Here is a 27,322-nt window from a genome sequence, read left to right on the forward strand (position 1 = left end):
GAGAGGATAACTACACTGAGAGAGGATAACTCACTGAGAGATACTTCTAACTACACTGAGAGAGGATAACTACACTGACTCTCTGATAACTACACTGAGAGGATAACTCTCACTGGAGAGTCTCTCTCTCTCACTGAGAGAGGATAACTCTCTCTGAGAGAGAGGATAACTACACTGAGAGGATAACTCTGTCTCTCTCTGTCTCTCTACTCTGAGAGAGGATAACTACACTGAGAGAGGATAACTGTCACTGAGAGGAGAGAGGATAACTCTCACTGTCTCTGGATAACTCTGTCTCTCTGAGAGGATAACTACACTGAGAGGATAACTGTCTCTGTCTCTCTGTAACTCTCTCTGAGAGGATCTCTCTCACTCTGAGGATAACTACACTGAGAGGATCTCTTTCTGTCTCTCTGTCTCTCGTTCTCTCTCTTCTATATCTTTGTCTCTCATGTTGTTCTGTGTTCAGATTCATATTGCTGACCGGTGCTCTGTCTACCAACTGAGAACTGTTCTGGGTTCAGTTTCATAGGGTTTAATGCTCTCTCTCCTCTCTCTCCCCTAGCTGAGAACTGTTCTGGGTACAGGACGTGTGGCCAGTGTCTGGAGCAGCCTGGCTGTGGCTGGTGTACGGACCCCAGCAATACAGGGCGTGGCCAGTGCATTGAGGGATCCTATCGGGGGCCATTCCAGACCGCAGTCCCCGCCCCCTCCACCCTGCCTGGCCCCACCTCTAGTCCCGCCTCCCAGCTGGCTCTCAACATCAGCATGTGTCCTTACGATACCAAGTACAACTGGAGCTTTATACTCTGTCCAGGTAGGAACCTGATCTCTCACACACACACCGTCTCTCTCTCTGTCTGTCTGTCTCTGTCTGTCTCTGTCTGTCTCTGTCTGTCTGTCTGTCTGTCTGTCTGTCTGTCTGTCTGTCTGTCTGTCTCTCTGTGTCTCTGTCTCTGTGTGTGTGTGTCTGGTCTGTCTAGCGTGCCAGTGTATTAACCACAGTGTATGTGACTCTCTCCATCTCTCTCTCTGTCTCTCTCTCTCTCCAGCGTGCCAGTGTAACGGTCACAGTCAGTGTGTGAATCACAGTGTATGTGAGAAGTGTGAGGACCTGACAACAGGGCTCCACTGTGAGAGCTGCATCTCTGGTTACTATGGAGACCCCACCAACGGGGGCAGCTGCCAACGTGAGTCAGTAGGGATGAACATGGGTCAGGGGTTAGAGGTCATTGTTGTTGGGGACACCTCACATCAGCCCACTGGGAATGCATGTTGTAAAATATCGTTATATTCCAGTTCAGATTCTCTTCCTGGGGTCCATTAACTACAACACATTGTCGTGTCATTGACTATCGTTAAAAATTAAGAAGTGTAATTGAATTACGGGATTAAACTAATCATGTAACTTTAATTAACTAGGAAGTCGGGGCACCACGGGAACATGTTGTTTATAGAGTTTCTATTTCCCGACTATAACTCTTCAGATATTTAAATAACTTATCGATTAGAGTCACTTATTAATGTATTATCACCTCATTAGTCATATTCTGAATGTCGCAAACCCTTGGATATCTGCACCAACCCTAACCCAGATCATGAATCAGCGATATACTAATTAGCTTAAATATTTATTTACTAACTAACTTAATCACATAAACACACACACAATAGGTCATACATTGGTTACTACGTGATGCAAAGAAAAAGTCCCTAGCGGACGAAACTGATATGACGGCTTGGTAGACAAAGGGAAGGGGGTGGGGATCGCTCAAGAGCAAGAAACTCATAACTGATAACTACACTGAGAGAGAATAACTACACTGAGAGGATAACTACACTGAGAGAGATAACTACACTGAGAGGATAACTACACTGAGAGAGGATAACTACACTGAGAGAGGATAACTACACTGAGAGAGGATAACTACACTGAGAGGATAACTACACTGAGAGGATAACTACACTGAGAGAGGATAACTACACTGAGAGAGGATAACTACACTGAGAGGATAACTACACTGAGAGGATAACTACACTGAGAGGATAACTACACTGAGAGAGGATAACTACACTGAGAGGATAACTACACTGAGAGAGGATAACTACACTGAGAGGATAACTACACTGAGAGAGGATAACTACACTGAGAGAGGATAACTACACTGAGAGAGGATAACTACACTGAGAGAGGATAACTACACTGAGAGAGGATAACTACACTGAGAGGATAACTACACTGAGAGGATAACTACACTGAGAGGATAACTACACTGAGAGGATAACTACACTGAGAGAGGATAACTACACTGAGAGGATAACTACACTGAGAGAGGATAACTACACTGAGAGAGGATAACTACACTGAGAGGATAACTACACTGAGAGAGGATAACTACACTCATAGAGAGGATAACTACACTCATAGAGAGGATAACTACACTGAGAGGATAACTACACTGAGAGGATAACTACACTGAGAGGATAACTACACTGAGAGAGGATAACTACACTGAGAGAGGATAACTACACTGAGAGAGGATAACTACACTGAGAGAGGATAACTACACTGAGAGGATAACTACACTGAGAGAGGATAACTACACTGAGAGAGGATAACTACACTGAGAGAGGATAACTACACTGAGAGAGGATAACTACACTGAGAGAGGATAACTACACTGAGAGAGGATAACTACACTGAGAGAGGATAACTACACTGAGAGAGGATAACTACACTGAGAGAGGATAACTACACTGAGAGAGGATAACTACACTGAGAGAGGATAACTACACTCATAGAGAGGATAACTACACTGAGAGGATAACTACACTGAGAGAGGATAACTACACTCATAGAGAGGATAACTACACTGAGAGAGGATAACTACACAGAGAGGATAACTACACTGAGAGGATAACTACACAGAGAGGATAACTACACTCATAGAGAGGATAACTACACTCATAGAGAGGATAACTACACTCACTACACTAGAGAGGATAACTACACTGAGAGGATAACTACACTGAGAGAGGATAACTACACTGAGAGAGGATAACTACACTGAGAGAGGATAACTACACTGAGAGGATAACTACACTGAGAGGATAACTACACTGAGAGGATAACTACACTGAGAGGATAACTACACTGAGAGGATAACTACACTGAGAGAGGATAACTACACTGAGAGAGGATAACTACACTGAGAGAGGATAACTACACTGAGAGGATAACTACACTGAGAGGATAACTACACTGAGAGAGGATAACTACACTGAGAGAGGATAACTACACTGAGAGAGGATAACTACACTGAGAGGATAACTACACTGAGAGGATAACTACACTGAGAGAGGATAACTACACTGAGAGGATAACTACACTGAGAGGATAACTACACTGAGAGAGGATAACTACACTGAGAGAGGATAACTACACTGAGAGGATAACTACACTGAGAGGATAACTACACTGAGAGAGGATAACTACACTGAGAGAGGATAACTACACTGAGAGAGGATAACTACACTGAGAGGATAACTACACTGAGAGAGGATAACTACACTGAGAGAGGATAACTACACTGAGAGGATAACTACACTGAGAGAGGATAACTACACTGAGAGAGGATAACTACACTGAGAGAGGATAACTACACTGAGAGAGGATAACTACACTGAGAGGATAACTACACTGAGAGAGGATAACTACACTGAGAGAGGATAACTACACTGAGAGAGGATAACTACACTGAGAGAGGATAACTACACTGAGAGGATAACTACACTGAGAGAGGATAACTACACTGAGAGGATAACTACACTGAGAGGATAACTACACTGAGAGAGGATAACTACACTGAGAGGATAACTACACTGAGAGGATAACTACACTGAGAGGATAACTACACTCATAGAGAGGATAACTACACTGAGAGAGATAACTACACTGAGACAGGATAACTACACTGAGAGGATAACTACACTGAGAGGATAACTACACTGAGAGAGGATAACTACACTGAGAGGATAACTACACTCATAGAGAGGATAACTACACTGAGAGGATAACTACACTGAGAGGATAACTACACTGAGAGAGGATAACTACACTGAGAGAGGATAACTACACTGAGAGGATAACTACACTGAGAGAGGATAACTACACTGAGAGAGGATAACTACACTGAGAGAGGATAACTACACTGAGAGAGGATAACTACACTGAGAGAGGATAACTACACTGAGAGGATAACTACACTGAGAGGAGAGAGGATAACTACACTGAGAGGATAACTACACTGAGAGAGGATAACTACACTGAGAGAGGATAACTACACTGAGAGGATAAACTACACTACACTGAGAGAGGATAACTACACTGAGAGAGGATAACTACACTGAGAGAGGATAACTACACTGAGAGAGGATAACTACACTGAGAGAGGATAACTACACTGAGAGGATAACTACACTGAGAGGATAACTACACTGAGAGAGGATAACTACACTGAGAGGATAACTACACTGAGAGAGGATAACTACACTGAGAGAGGATAACTACACTGAGAGAGGATAACTACACTGAGAGGATAACTACACTGAGAGAGGATAACTACACTGAGAGAGGATAACTACACTGAGAGAGGATAACTACACTGAGAGGATAACTACACTCATAGAGAGGATAACTACACTGAGAGGATAACTACACTGAGAGAGGATAACTACACTGAGAGAGGATAACTACACTGAGAGAGGATAACTACACTGAGAGAGGATAACTACACTGAGAGAGGATAACTACACTGAGAGAGGATAACTACACTGAGAGAGGATAACTACACTGAGAGAGGATAACTACACTGAGAGAGGATAACTACACTGAGAGGATAACTACACTGAAAGGATAACTACACTGAGAGGATAACTACACTGAGAGGATAACTACACTGAAAGGATAACTACACTGAGAGAGGATAACTACACTGAGACAGGATAACTACACTGAGAGAGGATAACTACACTGAGAGAGGATAACTACACTGAGAGAGGATAACTACACTGAGAGAGGATAACTACACTGAGAGGATAACTACACTGAGAGGATAACTACACTCATAGAGAGGATAACTACACTCATAGAGAGGATAACTACACTGAGAGAGATAACTACACTGAAAGGATAACTACACTGAAAGGATAACTACACTGAAAGGATAACTACACTCATAGAGAGGATAACTACACTGAGAGGATAACTACACTGAGAGAGGATAACTACACTCATAGAGAGGATAACTACACTGAGAGAGCATAACTACACTGAAAGGATAACTACACTCATAGAGAGGATAACTACACTGAGAGGATAACTACACTGAGACAGGATAACTACACTGAGAGGATAACTACACTGAGAGGATAACTACACTGAGAGAGGATAACTACACTGAGAGAGGATAACTACACTGAGAGAGGATAACTACACTGAGAGAGGATAACTACACTGAGAGAGGATAACTACACTGAGAGAGGATAACTACACTGAGAGAGGATAACTACACTGAGAGAGGATAACTACACTGAGAGAGGATAACTACACTGAGAGGATAACTACACTGAGAGGATAACTACACTGAGAGAGGATAACTACACTGAGAGAGGATAACTACACTGAGAGGATAACTACACTGAGAGAGGATAACTACACTGAGAGAGGATAACTACACTGAGAGGATAACTACACTGAGAGAGGATAACTACACTGAGAGGATAACTACACTGAGAGAGGATAACTACACTGAGAGGATAACTACACTGAGAGGATAACTACACTGAGAGGATAACTACACTGAGAGAGGATAACTACACTGAGAGAGGATAACTACACTGAGAGGATAACTACACTGAGAGAGGATAACTACACTGAGAGGATAACTACACTGAGAGGATAACTACACTGAGAGGATAACTACACTGAGAGGATAACTACACTGAGAGGATAACTACACTGAGAGAGGATAACTACACTGAGAGAGGATAACTACACTGAGAGAGGATAACTACACTGAGAGGATAACTACACTGAGAGAGGATAACTACACTGAGAGAGGATAACTACACTGAGAGAGGATAACTACACTGAGAGGATAACTACACTGAGAGGATAACTACACTGAGAGGATAACTACACTGAGAGAGGATAACTACACTGAGAGAGGATAACTACACTGAGAGGATAACTACACTGAGAGAGGATAACTACACTGAGAGAGGATAACTACACTGAGAGAGGATAACTACACTGAGAGGATAACTACACTGAGAGAGGATAACTACACTGAGAGAGGATAACTACACTGAGAGAGGATAACTACACTGAGAGAGGATAACTACACTGAGAGAGGATAACTACACTGAGAGAGGATAACTACACTGAGAGAGGATAACTACACTGAGAGAGGATAACTACACTGAGAGGATAACTACACTGAGAGGATAACTGAGAGAGGATAACTACACTGAGAGAGGATAACTACACTGAGAGAGGATAACTACACTGAGAGAGGATAACTACACTGAGAGAGGATAACTACACTGAGAGAGGATAACTACACTGAGAGGATAACTACACTGAGAGAGGATAACTACACTGAGAGAGGATAACTACACTGAGAGGATAACTACACTGAGAGGATAACTACACTGAGAGAGGATAACTACACTGAGAGGATAACTACACTGAGAGAGGATAACTACACTGAGAGAGGATAGAGAGATAACTACACTGAGAGAGGATAACTACACTGAGAGAGGATAACTGAGACACTAACTACACTGAGAGAGGATAACTACACTGAGAGAGGATAACTACACTGAGAGAGGATAACTACACTGAGACAGGATAACTACACTGAGAGGATAACTACACTGAGAGAGGATAACTACACTGAGAGGATAACTACACTGAGAGGATAACTACACTGAGAGGATAACTACACTGAGAGAGGATAACTACACTGAGAGGATAACTACACTGAGAGGATAACTACACTGAGAGGATAACTACACTGAGAGGATAACTACACTGAGAGGATAACTACACTGAGAGGATAACTACACTGAGAGGATAACTACACTGAGAGGATAACTACACTGAGAGAGGATAACTACACTGAGAGGATAACTACACTGAGAGAGGATAACTACACTGAGAGAGGATAACTACACTGAGAGGATAACTACACTGAGAGGATAACTACACTGAGAGAGGATAACTACACTGAGAGAGGATAACTACACTGAGAGAGGATAACTACACTGAGAGGATAACTACACTCATAGAGAGGATAACTACACTGAGAGAGGATAACTACACTGAGAGGATAACTACACTGAGAGAGGATAACTACACTGAGAGAGGATAACTACACTGAGAGAGGATAACTACACTGAGACAGGATAACTACACTGAGAGGATAACTACACTGAGAGAGGATAACTACACTGAGAGAGGATAACTACACTGAGAGGATAACTACACTGAGAGGATAACTACACTGAGAGAGGATAACTACACTGAGAGGATAACTACACTCAGATAAATTGGTAATACTTTGAACATTAACAGCCGCTCATTCGAAAAATAAATAGCAATTGACATATTTACGAGTGTCTACCTTTCGTTCCCGGTCCGTCTGCTGGATAGTTAGTCAACAGAGAGCCTCTGGTTTGTCCATCAGAGATCAGAGAGCATCTGGTTTGTCCATCAGAGATCAGAGAGCCTCTGGTTTGTCCATCAGAGATCAGAGAGCATCTGGTTTGTCCATCAGAGATCAGAGAGCCTCTGGTTTGTCCATCAGAGATCAGAGAGCCTCTGGTTTGTCCATCAGAGATCAGAGAGCCTCTGGATTTGTCCATCAGAGATCAGAGAGCCTCTGGTTTGTCCATCAGAGATCAGAGAGCCTCTGGTTTGTCCATCAGAGATCAGAGAGCATACTCTGGTTTGTCCATCAGAGATCAGAGAGCCTCTGGTTTGTCCATCAGAGATCAGAGAGCCTCTGGTTTGTCCATCAGAGATCAGAGAGCCTCTGGTTTGTCCATCAGAGATCAGAGAGCCTCTGGTTTGTCCATCAGAGATCAGAGAGCCTCTGGTTTGTCCATCAGAGATCAGAGAGCCTCTTGTTTGTCCATCAGAGATCAGAGAGCCTCTGGTTTGTCCATCAGAGATCAGAGAGCATCTGGTTTGTCCATCAGAGATCAGAGAGCCTCTGGTTTGTCCATCAGAGAGCCTCTGGTTTGTCCATCAGAGATCGGAGAGCCTCTGGTTTGTCCATCAGAGATCAGAGAGCATCTGGTTTGTCCATCAGAGATCAGAGAGCCTCTGGTTTGTCCATCAGAGATCAGAGAGCTTCTGGTTTGTCCATCAGAGATCAGAGAGCATCTGGTTTGTCCATCAGAGATCAGAGAGCATCTGGTTTGTCCATCAGAGATCAGAGAGCCTCTGGTTTGTCCATCAGAGATCAGAGAGCATCTGGTTTGTCCATCAGAGATCAAAGTCGTAGGTTGTTAGGATGGATACTTCAGAGTAGAGGTCTACTGATTATGATTTTTCAATGCCGATACTGATACCGATTATTGGAGGACCAAAAAAAAGCCGATACCGTTTAATCGGCCAATTTTTATTTATATATATATATATGTGTGTATATCAATTACAACAGTACTGAATGAACACTGAACACTTTTATTCTAACTTAATATAATACGTAAATAAAATCTATTTAGTCTCAAATAAATAATGAAACATGTTCAATTTGGTTTAAATAATGCAAAAACAGTGTTGGAGAAGAAAGTAAAAGTGCAATATGTGCCATGTAAGAAACTAACGTTTAAGTTCCTTGCTCAGAACATGAGAACATATGAAAGTTGGTGGTTCCTTTTAACACGAGTCTTCAATATTCCCAGGTTGTTGTTATTATAGGAATTATAGGACTATTTCACTCTATGCCATTGGATGTTCTTATAGTATTGCCAGCTTAATCTCGGGAGTTGATAGGCTTGAAGTCATAAACAGCGCAATGCTTGAAGTCATAAACAGTGCAATGCTTGAAGCACAGCAAAGAGCTGCTGGCAAAATGCAGTAAAGTGCTGTTTGAATGAATGCTTACGAGCCTTTACTTTGTCATTATGGGGTATTGTGTGTAATTGGGTGACAAAAAATCAATTGAATCTGTTTTGAATTCAGGCTGTAACACAACAAAATGTGGAATAATTCAAAGGGTCTGACTTTCTGAAGGCTCTGTGTGCATGCTGAGTCACTATTTAACTTGCTCTTTGAAAAATAGCATGGTATTTGTTCAAACACAATTTTCTCCATCATTTTTTCTAAGAACAGGCAGCAAACTGATTGTTCACCTGCAGCTCCCTTCCACGCCTGTGGACACACACTCCTTTAGGCTTTGGTTAAAGACATGGCAAATAGGGGTGGTAATACAGTCTGCTAGTATTCTCTATAGACCCCATCTAGGTTGTCTATAGTTTACCCTCTAGGTTCTCTATAGTTTCCCATCTAGGTTGTCTATACCTGGTGGTAATACAGTCTGCTAGTATTCTCTATAGTTTCCCATCTAGGTTGTCTATACCTGGTGGTAATACAGTCTGCTAGTATCTCTATAGTTCCCCCATCTAGGTTGTCTATACCTGGTGGTAATGCAGTCTGCTAGTATTCTCTATAGTTTCCCATCTAGGTTGTCTATACCTGGTGGTAATACCGTCTGCTACCATTCTCTATAGTTTCCCATCTAGGTTGTCTATAGTTTACCCTCTATGTTCTCTATAGTTCCCATCTAGGTTGTCTATACCTGGTGGTAATACCGTCTGCTAGTATCTCTATAGTTTCCCATCTAGGTTGTCTATAGTTTACCCTCTAGGTTCTCTATAGTTTCCCATCTAGGTTGTCTATACCTGGTGGTAATACAGTCTGCTACCATTCTCTATAGTTTCCCATCTAGGTTGTCTATAGTTTACCCTCTAGGTTCTCTATAGTTTCCCATCTAGGTTGTCTATACCTGGTGGTAATACAGTCTGCTAGTATTCTCTATAGTTTCCCATCTAGGTTGTCTATAGTTTACCCTCTAGGTTCTCTATAGTTGCCCCATCTAGGTTGTCTATACCTGGTGTTAATACAGTCTGCTAGTATCTCTATAGTTCCCCCATCTAGGTTGTCTATACCTGGTGGTAATGCAGTCTGCTAGTATTCTCTATAGTTTCCCATCTAGGTTGTCTATACCTGGTGGTAATACCATCTGCTACCATTCTCTATAGTTTCCCATCTAGGTTGTCTATAGTTTACCCTCTAGGTTCTCTATAGTTCCCCATCTAGGTTGTCTATACCTGGTGGTAATACAGTCTGCTAGTATCTCTATAGTTTCCCATCTAGGTTGTCTATAGTTTACCCTCTAGGTTCTCTATAGTTTCCCATCTAGGTTGTCTATACCTGGTGGTAATACAGTCTGCTACCATTCTCTATAGTTTACCCTCTAGGTTGTCTATACCTGGTGGTAATAGAGTCTGCTACCATTCTCTATAGTTTACCATCTAGGATGTCTATAGTTTCCCATCTAGGTTGTCTATAGTTTACCCTCTAGGTTCTCTATAGTTTCCCATCTAGGTTGTCTATACCTGGTGGTAATACAGTCTGCTAGTATCTCTATAGTTTCCCATCTAGGTTGTCTATAGTTTACCCTCTAGGTTCTCTATAGTTTCCCATCTAGGTTGTCTATACCTGGTGGTAATACAGTCTGCTACCATTCTCTATAGTTTCCCATCTAGGTTGTCTATAGTTTACCCTCTAGGTTCTCTATAGTTTCCCATCTAGGTTGTCTATACCTGGTGGTAATGCAGTCTGCTAGTATTCTCTATAGGTTCCCATCTAGGTTGTCTATAGTTTACCCTCTAGGTTCTCTATAGTTGCCCCATCTAGGTTGTCTATACCTGGTGGTAATACAGTCTGCTAGTATTCTCTATAGTTTACCATCTAGGTTGTCTATACCTGGTGGTAATACAGTCTGCTAGTATTCTCTATAGTTTACCATCTAGGTTGTCTATACCTGGTGGTAATACAGTCTGCTAGTATTCTCTATAGTTTCCCATCTAGGTTGTCTATACCTGGTGGCTTATCATTATTGATGGATAACAATAGTTGTTCCACCTCTCCCACACTAACTTGACCAAATTGAAAACAGCAATCCTTCTCTTTCATTATTAGATCCTCAATACACAAATATGATGTTTGACTGTTCAGTGTTATTTCACTTCTGTTTGTCCACTTCACCAGTGAAATAGTCATTGAAATGATTGGCTATATCAAAAGGTTTGGTTTCAAATGACCCATCAACTTCAATGATTGAGATCTTGGCGGCCTGCTTGGAGCTGTGGTTCTTGGGGAAGAGCAGGACCTGCTGTCCTGGTGGTCTGCTTGGAGCTGTGGTTATTGGGGAAGAGCAGGACCTGCTGTCCTGGTGGTCTGCTTGGAGCTGTGGTTCTTGAGGAAGAGCAGGACCTGCTGTCCTGGTGGTCTGCTTGGAGCTGTGGTTCTTGGGGAAGAGCAGGACCTGCTGTCCTGGTGGTCTGCTTGGAGCTGTGGTTCTTGGGGAAGAGCAGGACCTGCTGTCCTGGTGGTCTGCTTGGAGCTGTGGTTCTTGAGGAAGAGGAAGAGCATACCTGCTGTCCTGGTGGTCTGCTTGGAGCTGTGGTTCTTGAGGAAGAGCAGGACCTGCTGCCCTGGTGGTCTGCTTGGAGCTGTGGTTCTTGAGGAAGAGGAAGAGCATGACCTGCTGTCCTGGTGGTCTGCTTGGAGCTGTGGTTCTTGAGGAAGAGCAGGACCTGTATGACTGGTGGTCTGCTTGGAGCTGTGGTTCTTGGGGAAGAGCAGGACCTGCTGTCCTGGTGATCTGCTTGGAGCTGTGGTTCTTGGGGAAGAGCAGGACCTGCTGTCCTGCTGGTCTGCTTGGAGCTGTGGTTCTTGGGGAAGAGCAGGACCTGCTGTCCTGATGATCTGCTTGGAGCTGTGGTTCTCGAGGAACAGCAGGACCTGCTGTCCTGGTGGTCTGCTTGGAGCTGTGGTTCTTGGGGAAGAGCAGGACCTGCTCTCCTGGTGGTCTGCTTGGAGCTGTGGTTCTTGAGGAAGAGCATGACCTGCTGTCCTGGTGGTCTGCTTGGAGCTGTGGTTCTTGGGGAAGAGGAGGACCTGCTGTCCTGGTGATCTGCTTGGAGCTGTGGTTCTTGGGGAAGAGCAGGACCTTCTGTCCTGCTGGTCTGCTTGGAGCTGTGGTTCTTGAGGAACAGCAGGACCTGCTGTCCTGGTGGTCTGCTTGGAGCTGTGGTTCTTGAGGAACAGCAGGACCTGCTGTCCTGGCATTCATGTGGTTCTCATGAAGCTCACATGCCAGATGATGAAACACTCTTATTTATTTTACACCTGTACATGGTGTGTTGCTCTACCTGGATTGTAGCTGGATTCTCTTCCTTATACACATCAGAACAACATACTGCATGTTTTACACATTCAACAAAACAGTCCTGAGAAATCATGTTGCATGATCTCTTCTGAATGACTTTAGGTAATGTTTGGTAACCTTTGGTAATGTGGCTTCCCTTCTTTTTGTCAGTGTAACTGTTCATTCTATAATCACCCATGATTGTTATATTGATGTGATAATGTTGATATATTCATGTGATAATGTTGATATATTCATGTGATAATGTTGATATATTCATGTGATAATGTTGATATGTTAATGTGATAATGTTGTATTGCAGCGTGTAAGTGTAATGGCCATGCCGGTGTGTGTAACACTAACAACGGGAAGTGTTTCTGCACCACCAAGGGCATCAAAGGAGACCGCTGTCACCTGTAAGTACACAACAGTAGATATTACACACTTAGTATACTTAGTACGTAGTACATAGCAGTAAGTCTGTTTCACTGCATACAGTTCAGACCACTACCACTGACTGACTGACTGACTCAGTACAGTTCAGACCACTACCACCTGTATGACTGACTGACTGACTGACTCAGTACAGTTCAAACCACTACCACCTGTCTGACTGACTCAGTACAGTTCAGACCACTATCACTGACTGACTGACTGACTCAGTACAGTTCAGACCACTATCACCTCTATGACTGACTCAGTACAGTTCAGACCACCACCACCTGTCTGACTGACTGACTGACTGACTGACTGACTGACTCAGTACAGTTCAGACCACTACCACCTGTATGACTGACTCAGTACAGTTCAGACCACTACCACCTGTATGACTGACTGACTGACTGACTGGCTCAGTACAGTTCAGACCACTACCAGCTCTATGACTGACTGACTGACTGACTGGCTCAGTACAGTTCAGACCACTACCACCTGTATGTCTGACTGACTCAGTACAGTTCAGACCACTACCACCTGTATGACTGACTGACTCAGTACAGTTCAGACCACTACCACCTGTCTGACTGACTCAGTACAGTTCAGACCACTACCACCTGTATGACTGACTCAGTACAGTTCAGACCACTACCACCTGTCTGACTGACTGACTCAGTACAGGTCAGACCACTACCACCTGTCTGACTGACTGACTCAGTACAGGTCAGACCACTACCACCTGTATGACTGACTGACTGACTGACTCAGTACAGTTCAGACCACTATCACTGACTGACTGACTGACTCAGTAAAGTTCAGACCACTACCACCTGTCTGACTGACTGACTCAGTACAGGTCAGACCACTACCACCTGTCTGACTGACTGACTCAGTACAGTTCAGACCACCACCACCTGTATGACTGACTGACTGACTCAGTACAGTTCAGACCACTACCACCTGTCTGACTGACTCAGTACAGTTCAGACCACTACCACCTGTCTGACTGGCTCAGTACAGTTCAGACCACTACCACCTCTATGACTGACTGACTGACTGACTCAGTACAGTTCAGACCACTACCACCTGTATGACTGACTGACTGACTCAGTACAGTTCAGACCACCACCACCTGTATGACTGACTCAGTACAGTTCAGACCACTACCACCTGTATGACTGACTCAGTACAGTTCAGACCACTACCACCTGTCTGACTGACTCAGTACAGTTCAGACCACTACCACCTGTCTGACTGACTGACTCAGTACAGTTCAGACCACTACCACCTGTCTGACTGACTCAGTACAGTTCAGACCACTACCACCTGTCTGACTGACTGACTGACTGACTCAGTACAGTTCAGACCACTATCACCTGTCTGACTGACTGACTGACTCAGTACAGTTCAGACCACTACCACCTGTATGACTGACTCAGTACAGTTCAGACCACTATCACCTGTCTGACTGACTGACTGACTCAGTACAGTTCAGACCACTACCACCTGTATGACTGACTGACTGACTGACTCAGTACAGTTCAGACCACTACCACCTGTCTGACTGACTCAGTACAGTTCAGACCACTACCACTGACTGACTGACTAACTCAGTACAGTTCAGACCACTACCACCTGTATGACTGACTCAGTACAGTTCAGACCACTACCACCTGTATGACTGACTGACTGACTGACTGACTGACTCAGTACAGTTCAGACCACTACCACCTGTCTGACTGACTGACTCAGTACAGTTCAGACCACTACCACCTGTATGACTGACTGACTGACTCAGTACAGTTCTGACCACTACCACTGACTGACTGACTGACTCAGTACAGTTCAGACCACCACCACCTGTATGACTGACTCAGTACAGTTCAGACCACTACCACCTGTATGACTGACTCAGTACAGTTCAGACCACTACCACCTGTCTGACTGACTCAGTACAGTTCAGACCACTCCACCTGTCTGACTGACTGACTCAGTACAGTTCAGACCACTACCACCTGTCTGACTGACTCAGTACAGTTCAGACCACTCCACCTGTCTGACTGACTGACTCAGTACAGTTCAGACCACTACCACCTGTCTGACTGACTGACTCAGTACAGTTCAGACCACTACCACCTGTATGACTGACTGACTGACTGACTGACTGACTCAGTACAGTTCTGACCACTACCACTGACTGACTGACTGACTCAGTACAGTTCTGACCACTACCACTGACTGACTGACTGACTCAGTACAGTTCAGACCACCACCACCTGTATGACTGACTGACTCAGTACAGTTCAGACCACTACCACCTGTATGACTGACTGACTGACTGACTGACTGACTCAGTACAGTTCTGACCACTACCACTGACTGACTGACTGACTCAGTACAGTTCAGACCACTACCACCTGTATGACTGACTGACTGACTGACTCAGTACAGTTCAGACCACTACCACCTGTCTGACTGACTCAGTACAGTTCAGACCACTACCACTGACTGACTGACTAACTCAGTACAGTTCAGACCACTACCACCTGTATGACTGACTCAGTACAGTTCAGACCACTACCACCTGTGATGACTGACTGACTGACTGACTGACTCAGTACAGTTCAGACCACTACCACCTGTCTGACTGACTGACTCAGTACAGTTCAGACCACTACCACCTGTATGACTGACTGACTGACTCAGTACAGTTCTGACCACTACCACTGACTGACTGACTGACTCAGTACAGTTCAGACCACCACCACCTGTATGACTGACTCAGTACAGTTCAGACCACTACCACCTGTATGACTGACTCAGTACAGTTCAGACCACTACCACCTGTCTGACTGACTCAGTACAGTTCAGACCACTCCACCTGTCTGACTGACTGACTCAGTACAGTTCAGACCACTACCACCTGTCTGACTGACTCAGTACAGTTCAGACCACTCCACCTGTCTGACTGACTGACTGACTGACTCAGTACAGTTCAGACCACTACCACCTGTCTGACTGACTGACTCAGTACAGTTCAGACCACTACCACCTGTATGACTGACTGACTGACTGACTGACTGACTCAGTACAGTTCTGACCACTACCACTGACTGACTGACTGACTCAGTACAGTTCTGACCACTACCACTGACTGACTGACTGACTCAGTACAGTTCAGACCACCACCACCTGTATGACTGACTGACTCAGTACAGTTCAGACCACTACCACCTGTCTGACTGACTCAGTACAGTTCAGACCACCACCACTGACTGACTGACTGACTCAGTACAGTTCAGACCACTACCACCTGTATGACTGACTGACTGACTCAGTACAGTTCAGACCACCACCACCGGTATGACTGACTGACTCAGTACAGTTCAGACCACTACCACCTGTCTGACTGACTCAGTACAGTTCAGACCACTACCACTGACTGACTGACTGACTCAGTACAGTTCAGACCACTACCACCTGTATGACTGTCTGACTGACTCAGTACAGTTCAGACCACTACCACCTGTATGACTGACTCAGTACAGCTCAGACCACCACCACCTCTATGACTGACTCAGTACAGTTCAGACCACTACCACCTGTATGACTGACTCAGTACAGTTCAGACCACTACCACCTGTCTGACTGACTCAGTACAGTTCAGACCACTCCACCTGTCTGACTGACTGACTCAGTACAGTTCAGACCACTACCACCTGTCTGACTGACTGACTCAGTACAGTTCAGACCACTACCACCTGTATGACTGACTGACTGACTGACTGACTCAGTACAGTTCTGACCACTACCACTGACTGACTCAGTACAGTTCAGACCACCACCACCTGTATGACTGACTCAGTACAGTTCAGACCACTACCACTGACTGACTGACTCAGTACAGTTCAGACCACCACCACCTGTCTGACTGACTGACTCAGTACAGTTCAGACCACTACCACTGACTGACTGACTCAGTACAGTTCAGACCACTACCACCTGTCTGACTGACTGACTGACTGACTCAGTACAGTTCAGACCACTACCACCTGTCTGACTGACTCAGTACAGTTCAGACCACTACCACCTGTCTGACTGACTGACTCAGTACAGTTCAGACCACTACCACCTGTCTGACTGACTGACTCAGTACAGTTCAGACCACTACCACCTGTCTGACTGACTGACTCAGTACAGTTCAGACCACTACCACCTGTATGATTGACTGACTGACTGACTCAGTACAGTTCTGACCACTACCACTGACTGACTGACTGACTCAGTACAGTTCAGACCACCACCACCTGTATGACTGACTCAGTACAGTTCAGACCACTACCACCTGTATGACTGACTCAGTACAGTTCAGACCACTACCACCTGTCTGACTGACTGACTCAGTACAGTTCAGACCACTACCACCTGTATGACTGACTGACTGACTGACTGACTCAGTACAGTTCTGACCACTACCACTGACTGACTGACTGACTCAGTACAGTTCAGACCACCACCACCTGTATGACTGACTGACTCAGTACAGTTCAGACCACTACCACCTGTATGACTGACTCAGTACAGTTCAGACCACTACCACCTGTCTGACTGACTCAGTACAGTTCAGACCACTACCACCTGTCTGACTGACTCAGTACAGTTCAGACCACTACCACCTGTCTGACTGACTGACTGACTGACTCAGTACAGTTCAGACCACTATCACCTGTCTGACTGACTGACTGACTCAGTACAGTTCAGACCACTACCACCTGTATGACTGACTCAGTACAGTTCAGACCACTACCACCTGTCTGACTGACTCAGTACAGTTCAGACCACTACCACTGACTGACTGACTAACTCAGTACAGTTCAGACCACTACCACCTGTATGACTGACTCAGTACAGTTCAGACCACTACCACCTGTATGACTGACTGACTGACTGACTGACTGACTCAGTACAGTTCAGACCACTACCACCTGTCTGACTGACTGACTCAGTACAGTTCAGACCACTACCACCTGTATGACTGACTGACTGACTCAGTACAGTTCTGACCACTACCACTGACTGACTGACTGACTCAGTACAGTTCAGACCACTACCACCTGTATGACTGACTCAGTACAGTTCAGACCACTACCACCTGTCTGACTGACTCAGTACAGTTCAGACCACTCCACCTGTCTGACTGACTGACTCAGTACAGTTCAGACCACTACCACCTGTCTGACTGACTGACTCAGTACAGTTCAGACCACTACCACCTGTATGACTGACTGACTGACTGACTGACTGACTCAGTACAGTTCTGACCACTACCACTGACTGACTGACTGACTCAGTACAGTTCAGACCACTACCACCTGTATGACTGACTGACTGACTGACTCAGTACAGTTCTGACCACTACCACTGACTGACTGACTGACTCAGTACAGTTCAGACCACCACCACCTGTATGACTGACTGACTCAGTACAGTTCAGACCACTACCACCTGTCTGACTGACTCAGTACAGTTCAGACCACTACCACCTGTATGACTGACTCAGTACAGCTCAGACCACCACCACCTCTATGACTGACTCAGTACAGTTCAGACCACTACCACCTGTATGACTGACTCAGTACAGTTCAGACCACTACCACCTGTCTGACTGACTCAGTACAGTTCAGACCACTCCACCTGTCTGACTGACTGACTCAGTACAGTTCAGACCACTACCACCTGTCTGACTGACTGACTCAGTACAGTTCAGACCACTACCACCTGTATGACTGACTGACTGACTGACTGACTCAGTACAGTTCTGACCACTACCACTGACTGACTCAGTACAGTTCAGACCACCACCACCTGTATGACTGACTCAGTACAGTTCAGACCACTACCACTGACTGACTGACTGACTCAGTACAGTTCAGACCACTACCACCTGTCTGACTGACTCAGTACAGTTCAGACCACCACCACCTGTCTGACTGACTGACTCAATACAGTTCAGACCACTACCACTGACTGACTGACTCAGTACAGTTCAGACCACTACCACCTGTCTGACTGACTGACTGACTGACTCAGTACAGTTCAGACCACTACCACCTGTCTGACTGACTCAGTACAGTTCAGACCACTACCACCTGTCTGACTGACTGACTCAGTACAGTTCAGACCACTACCACCTGTCTGACTGACTGACTCAGTACAGTTCAGACCACTACCACCTGTATGATTGACTGACTGACTGACTCAGTACAGTTCTGACCACTACCACTGACTGACTGACTGACTCAGTACAGTTCAGACCACCACCACCTGTATGACTGACTCAGTACAGTTCAGACCACTACCACCTGTATGACTGACTCAGTACAGTTCAGACCACTACCACCTGTCTGACTGACTGACTCAGTACAGTTCAGACCACTACCACCTGTATGACTGACTGACTGACTGACTGACTCAGTACAGTTCTGACCACTACCACTGACTGACTGACTGACTCAGTACAGTTCAGACCACCACCACCTGTATGACTGACTGACTCAGTACAGTTCAGACCACTACCACCTGTATGACTGACTCAGTACAGTTCAGACCACTACCACCTGTCTGACTGACTCAGTACAGTTCAGACCACTACCACCTGTCTGACTGACTGACTCAGTACAGTTCAGACCACTACCACCTGTCTGACTGACTCAGTACAGTTCAGACCACTACCACCTGTCTGACTGACTGACTGACTGACTCAGTACAGTTCAGACCACTATCACCTGTCTGACTGACTGACTGACTCAGTACAGTTCAGACCACTACCACCTGTATGACTGACTCAGTACAGTTCAGACCACTACCACTGACTGACTGACTGACTCAGTACAGTTCAGACCACTACCACCTGTCTGACTGACTCAGTACAGTTCAGACCACCACCACCTGTCTGACTGACTGACTCAATACAGTTCAGACCACTACCACCTGTCTGACTGACTGACTGACTGACTCAGTACAGTTCAGACCACTACCACCTGTCTGACTGACTCAGTACAGTTCAGACCACTACCACCTGTCTGACTGACTGACTCAGTACAGTTCAGACCACTACCACCTGTCTGACTGACTCAGTACAGTTCAGACCACCACCACCTGTCTGACTGACTGACTCAATACAGTTCAGACCACTACCACTGACTGACTGACTCAGTACAGTTCAGACCACTACCACCTGTCTGACTGACTGACTGACTGACTCAGTACAGTTCAGACCACTACCACCTGTCTGACTGACTCAGTACAGTTCAGACCACTACCACCTGTCTGACTGACTGACTCAGTACAGTTCAGACCACTACCACCTGTCTGACTGACTGACTCAGTACAGTTCAGACCACTACCACCTGTATGATTGACTGACTGACTGACTCAGTACAGTTCTGACCACTACCACTGACTGACTGACTGACTCAGTACAGTTCAGACCACCACCACCTGTATGACTGACTCAGTACAGTTCAGACCACTACCACCTGTATGACTGACTCAGTACAGTTCAGACCACTACCACCTGTCTGACTGACTGACTCAGTACAGTTCAGACCACTACCACCTGTATGACTGACTGACTGACTGACTGACTCAGTACAGTTCTGACCACTACCACTGACTGACTGACTGACTCAGTACAGTTCAGACCACCACCACCTGTATGACTGACTGACTCAGTACAGTTCAGACCACTACCACCTGTATGACTGACTCAGTACAGTTCAGACCACTACCACCTGTCTGACTGACTCAGTACAGTTCAGACCACTACCACCTGTCTGACTGACTGACTCAGTACAGTTCAGACCACTACCACCTGTCTGACTGACTCAGTACAGTTCAGACCACTACCACCTGTCTGACTGACTGACTGACTGACTCAGTACAGTTCAGACCACTATCACCTGTCTGACTGACTGACTGACTCAGTACAGTTCAGACCACTACCACCTGTATGACTGACTCAGTACAGTTCAGACCACTACCACTGACTGACTGACTGACTCAGTACAGTTCAGACCACCACCACCTGTCTGACTGACTGACTCAATACAGTTCAGACCACTACCACCTGTCTGACTGACTGACTGACTGACTCAGTACAGTTCAGACCACTACCACCTGTCTGACTGACTCAGTACAGTTCAGACCACTACCACCTGTCTGACTGACTGACTCAGTACAGTTCAGACCACTACCACCTGTCTGACTGACTGACTCAGTACAGTTCAGACCACTACCACCTGTATGATTGACTGACTGACTGACTCAGTACAGTTCTGACCACTACCACTGACTGACTGACTGACTCAGTACAGTTCAGACCACCACCACCTGTATGACTGACTCAGTACAGTTCAGACCACTACCACCTGTATGACTGACTCAGTACAGTTCAGACCACTACCACCTGTCTGACTGACTGACTCAGTACAGTTCAGACCACTACCACCTGTATGACTGACTGACTGACTGACTGACTCAGTACAGTTCTGACCACTACCACTGACTGACTGACTGACTCAGTACAGTTCAGACCACCACCACCTGTATGACTGACTGACTCAGTACAGTTCAGACCACTACCACCTGTATGACTGACTCAGTACAGTTCAGACCACTACCACCTGTCTGACTGACTCAGTACAGTTCAGACCACTACCACCTGTCTGACTGACTGACTCAGTACAGTTCAGACCACTACCACCTGTCTGACTGACTCAGTACAGTTCAGACCACTACCACCTGTCTGACTGACTGACTGACTGACTCAGTACAGTTCAGACCACTATCACCTGTCTGACTGACTGACTGACTCAGTACAGTTCAGACCACTACCACCTGTATGACTGACTCAGTACAGTTCAGACCACTACCACCTGTCTGACTGACTCAGTACAGTTCAGACCACTACCACTGACTGACTGACTAACTCAGTACAGTTCAGACCACTACCACCTGTATGACTGACTCAGTACAGTTCAGACCACTACCACCTGTATGACTGACTGACTGACTGACTGACTGACTCAGTACAGTTCAGACCACTACCACCTGTCTGACTGACTGACTCAGTACAGTTCAGACCACTACCACCTGTATGACTGACTGACTGACTCAGTACAGTTCTGACCACTACCACTGACTGACTGACTGACTCAGTACAGTTCAGACCACCACCACCTGTATGACTGACTCAGTACAGTTCAGACCACTACCACCTGTATGACTGACTCAGTACAGATCAGACCACTACCACCTGTCTGACTGACTCAGTACAGTTCAGACCACTCCACCTGTCTGACTGACTGACTCAGTACAGTTCAGACCACTACCACCTGTCTGACTGACTCAGTACAGTTCAGACCACTCCACCTGTCTGACTGACTGACTCAGTACAGTTCAGACCACTACCACCTGTCTGACTGACTGACTCAGTACAGTTCAGACCACTACCACCTGTATGACTGACTGACTGACTGACTGACTGACTCAGTACAGTTCTGACCACTACCACTGACTGACTGACTGACTCAGTACAGTTCAGACCACTACCACCTGTATGACTGACTGACTGACTGACTGACTGACTCAGTACAGTTCTGACCACTACCACTGACTGACTGACTGACTCAGTACAGTTCAGACCACCACCACCTGTATGACTGACTGACTCAGTACAGTTCAGACCACTACCACCTGTCTGACTGACTCAGTACAGTTCAGACCACCACCACTGACTGACTGACTGACTCAGTACAGTTCAGACCACTACCACCTGTATGACTGACTGACTGACTCAGTACAGTTCAGACCACCACCACCGGTATGACTGACTGACTCAGTACAGTTCAGACCACTACCACCTGTCTGACTGACTCAGTACAGTTCAGACCACTACCACTGACTGACTGACTGACTCAGTACAGTTCAGACCACTACCACCTGTATGACTGTCTGACTGACTCAGTACAGTTCAGACCACTACCACCTGTATGACTGACTCAGTACAGCTCAGACCACCACCACCTCTATGACTGACTCAGTACAGTTCAGACCACTCCACCTGTCTGACTGACTGACTCAGTACAGTTCAGACCACTACCACCTGTCTGACTGACTGACTCAGTACAGTTCAGACCACTACCACCTGTATGACTGACTGACTGACTGACTGACTCAGTACAGTTCTGACCACTACCACTGACTGACTCAGTACAGTTCAGACCACTACCACCTGTATGACTGACTGACTGACTGACTGACTCAGTACAGTTCTGACCACTACCACTGACTGACTCAGTACAGTTCAGACCACCACCACCTGTATGACTGACTCAGTACAGTTCAGACCACTACCACTGACTGACTGACTGACACAGTTCAGACCACTACCACCTGTCTGACTGACTCAGTACAGTTCAGACCACCACCACCTGTCTGACTGACTGACTCAGTACAGTTCAGACCACTACCACTGACTGACTGACTCAGTACAGTTCAGACCACTACCACCTGTCTGACTGACTGACTGACTGACTCAGTACAGTTCAGACCACTACCACCTGTCTGACTGACTCAGTACAGTTCAGACCACTACCACCTGTCTGACTGACTGACTGACTGACTGACTCAGTACAGTTCTGACCACTACCACTGACTGACTGACTGACTCAGTACAGTTCAGACCACTACCACTGACTGACTGACTGACTCAGTACAGTTCAGACCACTACCACCTGTCTGACTGACTCAGTACAGTTCAGACCACCACCACCTGTCTGACTGACTGACTCAGTACAGTTCAGACCACTACCACTGACTGACTGACTCAGTACAGTTCAGACCACTACCACCTGTCTGACTGACTGACTGACTGACTCAGTACAGTTCAGACCACTACCACCTGTCTGACTGACTGACTCAGTACAGTTCAGACCACTACCACCTGTATGATTGACTGACTGACTGACTCAGTACAGTTCTGACCACTACCACTGACTGACTGACTGACTCAGTACAGTTCAGACCACCACCACCTGTATGACTGACTCAGTACAGTTCAGACCACTACCACCTGTATGACTGACTCAGTACAGTTCAGACCACTACCACCTGTATGACTGACTCAGTACAGTTCAGACCACTACCACCTGTCTGACTGACTGACTCAGTACAGTTCAGACCACTACCACCTGTATGACTGACTGACTGACTGACTGACTCAGTACAGTTCTGACCACTACCACTGACTGACTGACTGACTCAGTACAGTTCAGACCACCACCACCTGTATGACTGACTGACTCAGTACAGTTCAGACCACTACCACCTGTCTGACTGACTCAGTACAGTTCAGACCACTACCACTGACTGACTGACTGACTCAGTACAGTTCAGACCACTACCACCTGTCTGACTGACTCAGTACAGTTCAGCCCACTACCACCTGTCTGACTGACTGACTCAGTACAGTTCAGACCACTACCACCTGTCTGACTGACTGACTCAGTACAGTTCAGACCACTACCACCTGTATGATTGACTGACTGACTGACTCAGTACAGTTCTGACCACTACCACTGACTGACTGACTGACTCAGTACAGTTCAGACCACCACCACCTGTATGACTGACTCAGTACAGTTCAGACCACTACCACCTGTATGACTGACTCAGTACAGTTCAGACCACTACCACCTGTCTGACTGACTGACTCAGTACAGTTCAGACCACTACCACCTGTATGACTGACTCAGTACAGTTCAGACCACTACCACTGACTGACTGACTGACTCAGTACAGTTCAGACCACTACCACCTGTATGACTGACTCAGTACAGTTCAGACCACTACCACCTGTCTGACTGACTGACTCAGTACAGTTCAGACCACTACCACCTGTATGACTGACTCAGTACAGTTCAGACCACTACCACTGACTGACTGACTGACTCAGTACAGTTCTGACCACTACCACTGACTGACTGACTGACTCAGTACAGTTCAGACCACCACCACCTGTATGACTGACTGACTCAGTACAGTTCAGACCACTACCACCTGTCTGACTGACTCAGTACAGTTCAGACCACTACCACTGACTGACTGACTGACTCAGTACAGTTCAGACCACTACCACCTGTCTGACTGACTCAGTACAGTTCAGACCACTACCACTGACTGACTGACTGACTCAGTACAGTTCAGACCACTACCACCTGTATGACTGTCTGACTGACTCAGTACAGTTCAGACCACTACCACCTGTATGACTGACTCAGTACAGTTCAGACCACTACCACCTGTCTGACTGGCTCAGTACAGTTCAGACCACTACCACCTGTCTGACTGACTCAGTACAGTTCAGACCACTACCACCTGTCTGACTGACTCAGTACAGTTCAGACCACTACCACCTGTCTGACTGACTCAGTACAGTTCAGACCACTACCACCTGTCTGACTGACTCAGTACAGTTCAGACCACTACCACCTGTCTGACTGACTCAGTACAGTTCAGACCACTACCACCTGTCTGTCTGACTGACTGACTGACTGACTGACTCAGTACAGTTCAGACCACCACCACCTGTCTGACTGACTGACTGACTGACTGACTGACTGACTGACTGACTCAGTACAGTTCAGACCACTATCACTGACTGACTGACTCAGTACAGTTCAGACCACTACCACCTGTCTGACTGACTCAGTACAGTTCAGACCACTACCACCTGTCTGACTGACTGACTGACTGACTCAGTACAGTTCAGACCACTATCACCTGTCTGACTGACTGACTGACTCAGTACAGTTCAGACCACTACTACCTGTATGACTGACTCAGTACAGTTCAGACCACTATCACCTGTCTGACTGACTGACTGACTCAGTACAGTTCAGACCACTACCACCTGTCTGACTGACTCAGTACAGTTCAGACCACTACCACCTGTCTGACTGACTCAGTACAGTTCAGACCACTACCACCTGTCTGAATGACTCAGTACAGTTCAGACCACTACCACCTGTCTGACTGACTCAGTACAGTTCAGACCACTACCACCTGTCTGAATGACTCAGTACAGTTCAGACCACTACCACCTGTATGACTGACTCAGTACAGTTCAGACCACTACCACCTCTATGACTGACTGACTGACTGACTCAGTACAGTTCAGACCACTATCACTGACTGACTGACTCAGTACAGTTCAGACCACTATCACTGACTGACTGACTCAGTACAGTTCAGACCACTACCACCTGTATGACTGTCTGACTGACTCAGTACAGTTCAGACCACTACCACCTGTCTGACTGACTCAGTACAGTTCAGACCACTACCACCTGTCTGACTGACTCAGTACAGTTCAGACCACTATCACTGACTGACTGACTGACTGACTGACTGACTGACTCAGTACAGTTCAGACCACTACCACCTGTCTGACTGACTCAGTACAGTTCAGACCACTACCACCTGTCTGACTGACTGACTGACTGACTCAGTACAGTTCAGACCACTATCACCTGTCTGACTGACTGACTGACTCAGTACAGTTCAGACCACTACCACCTGTATGACTGACTCAGTACAGTTCAGACCACTATCACCTGTCTGACTGACTGACTGACTGACTCAGTACAGTTCAGACCACTACCACCTGTATGACTGACTGACTGACTGACTCAGTACAGTTCAGACCACTATCACCTGTCTGACTGACTGACTGACTGACTCAGTACAGTTCAGACCACTACCACCTGTATGACTGACTGACTGACTGACTCAGTACAGTTCAGACCACTATCACCTGTCTGACTGACTCAGTACAGTTCAGACCACTACCACCTGTCTGACTGACTCAGTACAGTTCAGACCACTACCACCTGTCTGACTGACTCAGTACAGTTCAGACCACTACCACCTGTCTGACTGACTCAGTACAGTTCAGACCACTACCACCTGTATGACTGACTCAGTACAGTTCAGACCACTACCACCTGTCTGACTGACTCAGTACAGTTCAGACCACTACCACCTGTCTGACTGACTCAGTACAGTTCAGACCACCACCACCTGTATGACTGACTGACTCAGTACAGTTCAGACCACTACCACCTGTCTGACTGACTCAGTACAGTTCAGACCACTACCACCTGTCTGACTGACTCAGTACAGTTCAGACCACTACCACCTGTCTGACTGACTCAGTACAGTTCACACCACTCCACCTGTCTGACTGACTCAGTACAGTTCAGACCACTACCACCTGTCTGACTGACTCAGTACAGTTCAGACCACTACCACCTGTC

At 46.2% G+C, this 27,322-nt stretch overlaps 1 protein-coding gene across 1 annotated transcript in view; it reads left to right on the forward strand.

The window, feature by feature from the left end:
• The window catches only part of LOC115124680 (attractin-like), a 258,129-nt gene that overhangs the window by 180,451 nt on the left and 50,356 nt on the right, over nt 1-27,322 (forward strand). Inside the window, exons 18-20 of the mRNA XM_065004469.1 lie at nt 566-817; nt 1,053-1,190; nt 12,832-12,925. Of these exons, the coding sequence (XP_064860541.1) occupies nt 566-817; nt 1,053-1,190; nt 12,832-12,925 (484 nt within the window). The remainder of the gene's footprint in view (nt 1-565; nt 818-1,052; nt 1,191-12,831; nt 12,926-27,322) is intronic.

Source organism: Oncorhynchus nerka, linkage group LG18, assembly GCF_034236695.1.
Source record: "Oncorhynchus nerka isolate Pitt River linkage group LG18, Oner_Uvic_2.0, whole genome shotgun sequence".
Classification (NCBI taxonomy): Eukaryota; Metazoa; Chordata; class Actinopteri; order Salmoniformes; family Salmonidae; genus Oncorhynchus; species Oncorhynchus nerka.